The following is a 6,000-nucleotide window of genomic DNA, read 5'->3' on the forward strand; positions in this document are numbered from 1 at the left end:
AAAATTATATAGTAATAAATTAATAATCTAATTAATGATTTTAATGAAGAGCAGTTCTACCTTTCCCAAAAAAATTTCTAATTTTTTACCAAATAATATGACAAACACATGATATATTTTAATTTGTGAATTTATTATTAATACACGCGGGATCTCATATTATATTTAAAAAAGTTGTTATTTATGATATGACACATTAACATTTGGAGAAATTTTTGGGAAAAAATTCGAAAACCTGTCATTTCTCTTCCATTAATCCCATTATCAGATAAATTCATGGACAATATCTCAAATTCATGGACAATATCTCTGCCAATTAATTGGATTGACTTGTGTAGGCCTTGTTTTTTTACTAATTTGGCTCATCTGTCCTAACAAATCTCGGACAAATCTCGGGGACGAGCGAGAATCGAACCCAAAATGACAAGAGATAAGCACTTAAACACTTGAGATATCTCGTGGCGCTATGTGTAGACCTTGTTTAATGACCACTAATACAGATACTTCAATTTTTCATCAACTTGTACATGTACCATTTGGGTTCCACCACTTGTTGGCTATTTGGCTAAATGTGCTTGACCTTATGAAGTCACTTGCTGGAGACAAAACATTTTAACTGATTGACAACTACTCATCTAGAATAGCCAAACACATTCTCAGTTTTGTAGTTGATAACTAAATGTACCTGTGCTTTGCTGAATACTCATGCTGCATTTTCTCTTGTTGATTGTACAACCATGGTTTTCAACTTTCTCCAGTTCAACATCCTCTTAGTTCTCGTTTTCGGAACCTCAGCAGCATATGTGTATTCCTTTCTAAGCAATGTCACTGATGAACACGCTTTGCTTTCTTTCAAGCATTCAATAACTGATGATCCATTACGCGCGCTAGTCTCATGGAACAGTTCAAGCCAATTCTGTCATTGGACAGGGGTTACATGCAGTCGCAGACGACAGAGGGTAACATCACTTAACCTCTCCTCACTACACTTGGTAGGCACATTGTCTCCTCATATCGGAAATCTATCGTTTTTAAGGACCCTGTACCTCTATCAAAACAACTTTCATGGCCTAATCCCAAATGAAATTGGTAGACTTCTTCGCCTACGACAGCTTAATCTGTACTCCAATTCTTTTCAGGGTGTATTTCCTGTCAATTTAAGTCAATGCGTAGATATTAGAAACATCAGTATGCGTGCTAACCATCTTGAAGGGAAATTACCCGCTGATTTTTCTTCTTGGTCTAAGCTTGAGGGGTTTGATCTTTCGGTAAATAATTTTACCCGATCAATTTCACCGTCTATAGGGAATTTATCATCTCTGTGTATACTTTCTTTAGGTCGTAATAATCTAGTGGGAAGAATACCTTTTGAAGTTTCTCATCTTGCAAAATTAGAGATTCTTGAATTGTCAATAAACAGATTGTCTGGCATGGTTCCGCTACAACTTTACAACAGTTCATTCCTCAATATTGTTAGTCTTAACTTGAATGAGTTAGAAGGAACGTTTCCAACAGATTTAAGTTTCACCGTTCCTAAGCTGCAAGTGTTCGGTGTTAGTAAAAACAGATTTTCGGGCCAGCTTCCACCATCAATAGTTAACGCGTCCAATTTGCTTAAACTTGACATCACCGGAAACAATTTTATTGGACCTATACCAAATAATTTGGGTAGCCTTCTTAATTTACAACTGCTAGGCCTGGGTCAAAATCGACTTGGAGAGAATATGCAGCCTGATGACTTGAGCTTCTTCAGTTCTTTGGTCAATTGTACCCATCTATGGAGATTGGGCTTATTCGAGAGTGGTTTAAGAGGGGAGCTCCCGAAATCTATTGTAAACTTCTCCAACGCTATGGAGGAAATGTATCTGTACGATAATCAGATATACGGAAGCATACCCCGTGAAATTGGAAAACTTGTGAACATGATAATACTTGATTTGCATAAGAACTTGTTAACAGGGAGCATTCCTGAATCAGTTGGAACTTTATCAAAGTTGAGCTTACTAAATTTGAGTGAAAACAACATTTCAGGAGCAATTCCAACTTCCATTTGCAACGTTACTCAATTATTCTATCTCAACTTAATGAATAATACACTCCAAGGAAGCATACCTGCTCAGTTGTTTAACTCCGCAACTCTAGAGCAATTTTCCATTGCTTACAACAGGCTAACAGGTGTAATACCTGACGAAATTGTGTTTTCTTCCCATTTTCTAAAGCTTGATTTGTACCAGAATCTTCTCACCGGCCCACTTCCATCCAACATTGGTAGATTCAAACAATTGGTTGGACTAGATGTTTCGTATAATAAACTAACAGGAGATATACCAGCTACCCTTGATGGATGTTTGATGTTGGAGGCTTTATATATGGCAGGAAACCATTTTCAAGGTAAAATTCCATCCTCTTTCAAGGCTTTGAAAAACCTTGCAATTTTAGATCTTTCAAATAATGATATCTCTGGGAGTATTCCAAGTTTTTTTGATGATTTTCAAATGGAATTTCTCAACCTGTCGCACAACAAGCTTGGAGGACAAGTGTCAAAAAGAGGTCTCTTTTCTAATGTTAGTGCTTTTTCAATCATTGGAAATTTGGAGCTTTGTGGTGGTGTTCAAGCATTGCATTTGTCTACTTGTTCTGTAAAAGTTTCGAGGAATAAGAAAAAACCATTTGCCCTGAGAGTAATACTAATCCTAGTACTTGTACCACTTGGTATCTTGTTAGCATGCCTTGCCTTCATTTTCTATCGACGTCAAAATTCCAAAGAGTTGAATGGCCCCATTCCAGGATTTGAGGATAGCCAATATCCCAAACTTTCATACCAAAACCTATTACTCGCTACAAACGGTTTTTCTGCAGACAACTTGCTCGGGGAAGGAAGATACAGTTCTGTTTACAAAGGAGTTCTCGAATCTGTGGAACATACAGTTGCTGTGAAAGTACTAAACGTTGAAATACATGGAGCCAACAAGACTTTTCTGGCAGAGTGTGAAACATTGAGGAATATTCGTCACCGGAATCTTATCAAGATCATCACAGCATGCTCTAGCATTGATCATAAGGGAAATGCCTTCAAGGCATTGGTTTTTGAGTTCATGACTAATGGAAGTGTGGACAACTGGTTGCATCCAAGTCCATCCTATCAAGGGAATGAAAGAAACTTGACTCTACTCCAAAGACTAAATATTGCTATTGATGTTGCACTAGGAGTGGATTACCTACATCATCATGGTCATTCAAGTATCATTCATTCTGACATAAAGCCAAGTAATATTCTTCTTGACGAGAATTTTGTTGCTCATATTGGTGATTTTGGTCTGGCGAGGTTTTCTTTTGCTACAAGTGATGCCAATCCAGCACACATGAGTTCAACTGGTATACGCGGAACAGTTGGATACGTTCCACCAGGTGACTTTTCATACTACTTTTTATCAATATTGGCTAGTGCTTTAATTATTGACTAAAACTATTACTATATTTTGCTTCAAGAGAATTACCGGAAATTTTCATATAGAGGAGTATCATCTATCAAAAAAATGTTATTATTTTCCAATTATATAAACCCTTTAGTTTTGCAGAGTATGGAATGTGTGGGGAGATATCTGCAGAGGGAGACGTGTATAGTTATGGAATTCTTCTACTAGAAATGTTTTCAGGGAAGCGACCTACAGAAAGCAGCATATCAATGAACAATGACAAGGATCTTCATGACTATGTGAGGAAGACCCTCCCACAAAGAGTGATGGACATTGTTGATCCACGTATCGTACCATATCAAGAAGAACATGGCTCGAATGTAAATCAACCATACAGCAGGGCTGTGATAGAGGTATGCCTGGCATCAATATTTGAAGTGGGGATATTATGTTCTGAAGAGAATCCACGAAAACGCATCAATGTCAGTGTTGCTATTAGGTTGTTAAATGTGGCAAGAGACAAACTTCTGCAGTCCAGTCAATAATCTGGGTAAGAATGACGAGGAAGAATGTGCTTCCCTTATTTCTATTCTTTTATATTTGTAAGTTCCATGAGTTGAAACCTTGCTTAACATGTTGCAATTAAGTTTCCTTGTTATAAACGCTAAAACCTGTTGGTTTATATGCTAATATATCTTTCTTTCTATTCTGGTAAATTATGTGCTAGAATATCAACCTTCATGATTTTTCAACTTAATCCATTCAGTTCTATTTGCTATATGCAAGGATAATTTACTGTCTATTTGCTATATGCAAGGATAATTTACTGCACTAAGAAGCCAATGATAAATATGAAATTGTCTGTAGTATGAACCTTTCCTGTTTTCTACAGGACTGGAGTGTGTTTTCCTTGCTCTAGCATCTCCCTATCCTGTAAAACTGATATCGAGTTTTTGTTCCTTTCTGAATCAGCCTGTCTGAAGCGATAATTGACTTCAACTGCGGCTTATTTCATTTTTTCTGTCTTTGATATTCACTGTTTAGTAACTAGAGAATGGAAAATTCTGCAGAACTGACTGTTTTAGGTTGTAATTTATCGTTCAATATCTTAGTTTACTAATCTATATTCTGCTCCTGGAAAGGTTTAAATTACTGGAGGCTACTTTGTTTTTAGAGGCCTAATCTAGGTATTGTACTTGGTACTTTATGATTACCCTGATGATGATCACAACTTGGATTTGGTGTGTATGCAGTTCGATCTTAATGATTCTCGACTTAATTGATCATGTCCAGTGTTTCTTTCCTAACCACCTAGTCTGATTTTTACGTTTTTTCGTCTACTTGGTGTATAAAAGTCTGATTTGGATTTTTTTCACAAAGGAAACTATTTCATCCAAATATTTTTGGGGCCTGCATGTGCTTGAGCTTTTTTTACCCTAATTCAGTAATTCATGTGGTTAAGTTAAGGTGATGAATATGTTGCGTGTGCATCGACACAATGCAGTATCTCTTAATGTCGGAAGATCTTACATAGGCATCAGTTTTCGCCTGAAGTTCTTCCTTAAGCTTGAGGCTCTATTTCTCTTGCTCTCTATGCCTCAGTCCCCATTAAAACTTAAAAGTACTAGGATATTTGCTACTTTATTATTAATTGCATATTAGAATGTCAACATGGACGTGAGCAGTTAGAATATTATATGAGGTTCTGGTAAGTCCTCCTAACACCTTGGTGTTTTAGGAGAACCGTTAATATAACATGATGGTGTTAGAGCTCAAGTTGGAAGAAGTCTCGAGTTTTGTTGCCTGCTACTCAAGATGGGTCACAGAAAACTAGAGCTGGCAATTTCGTACACGACACGATAACACGACACGAAAACGACACGAAAATAACGGGTTTGGTTTGACATTTTTGGTACACGAACACGAAAGTACACGAACACGAAAGTACACGGATGAATTTAGTGTCGGTTTTGGGTTTACACCTGGGTACACGACACGAAATGAAAGTACACGAAATAAATAAATATTTAAATAAATTTATCAAAATTATATGAATACATATATCTTACAATAATATTTTACATATTAATATGTACATAAAATAGATTCAAATTTAAATTTCATAAGAATTGAATACACTTGAGTCTTTATGACTTATTAACTTAATACTCGACTAATAAAAACTTAATATTTAAATATATATTTTATTTATCTTTATTTTATTGTTAATTTTAAATTACACGAAACACGACACGAAACGTACACGAAATGAAGGTACATGAACACGAAACGAAACAAATCCTTAACGGTTCGGGTTTGGGTTGGGCATTCATGACACGAAACACGAAAATACACGACACGAAAGTACATGAAACGAACGAATTGCCAGCTCTACAGAAAACTGAAACTGATCATTGTGTTTCACAGGGAAAGCCAATGTTGCATCCGGTTTTCACTTGCAGTTCTTTCTTTAACTCAGGTCTGTCTTCATCTCACTATCTCTGTCCCCATCCCCGTGAAGTTTTAAAAAAATTTCAACCTGGTTATTAGTTGCAGATAAGAATGTAAAACGCAGATGTGCACG

The 6,000-nt window shown here is 36.4% G+C and overlaps 1 protein-coding gene across 1 annotated transcript; it reads left to right on the forward strand.

Moving 5' to 3' along the window:
* The first annotated feature begins 610 nt into the window (after positions 1 to 610).
* On the forward strand, positions 611 to 4,122 carry LOC141684659 (LRR receptor-like serine/threonine-protein kinase EFR). The gene is made up of 2 exons (XM_074489734.1): positions 611 to 3,408; positions 3,579 to 4,122. Exons 1-2 carry the CDS (start codon positions 738 to 740, stop codon positions 3,959 to 3,961), a joined length of 3,054 nt encoding a protein of 1,017 aa, XP_074345835.1. The 5' UTR covers positions 611 to 737; the 3' UTR covers positions 3,962 to 4,122.
* The last annotated feature ends 1,878 nt before the right edge of the window (positions 4,123 to 6,000 follow it).

The sequence above is a fragment of the Apium graveolens genome, chromosome 9 (genome assembly GCF_009905375.1).
Source record: "Apium graveolens cultivar Ventura chromosome 9, ASM990537v1, whole genome shotgun sequence".
Lineage (NCBI taxonomy): Eukaryota > Viridiplantae > Streptophyta > Magnoliopsida > Apiales > Apiaceae > Apium > Apium graveolens.

What these genes read in the sequence shown, in the direction of transcription:
- LOC141684659 (XM_074489734.1), top strand. Translation starts at nt 738, where the DNA reads ATGGTTTTCAACTTTCTCCAGTTCAACATCCTCTTAGTTCTCGTTTTC. An exon ending in AGTTGGATACGTTCCACCAG is followed by an intron (nt 3,409 to 3,578) that starts GTGACTTTTCAT and finishes TTAGTTTTGCAG; the next exon opens with AGTATGGAATGTGTGGGGAG.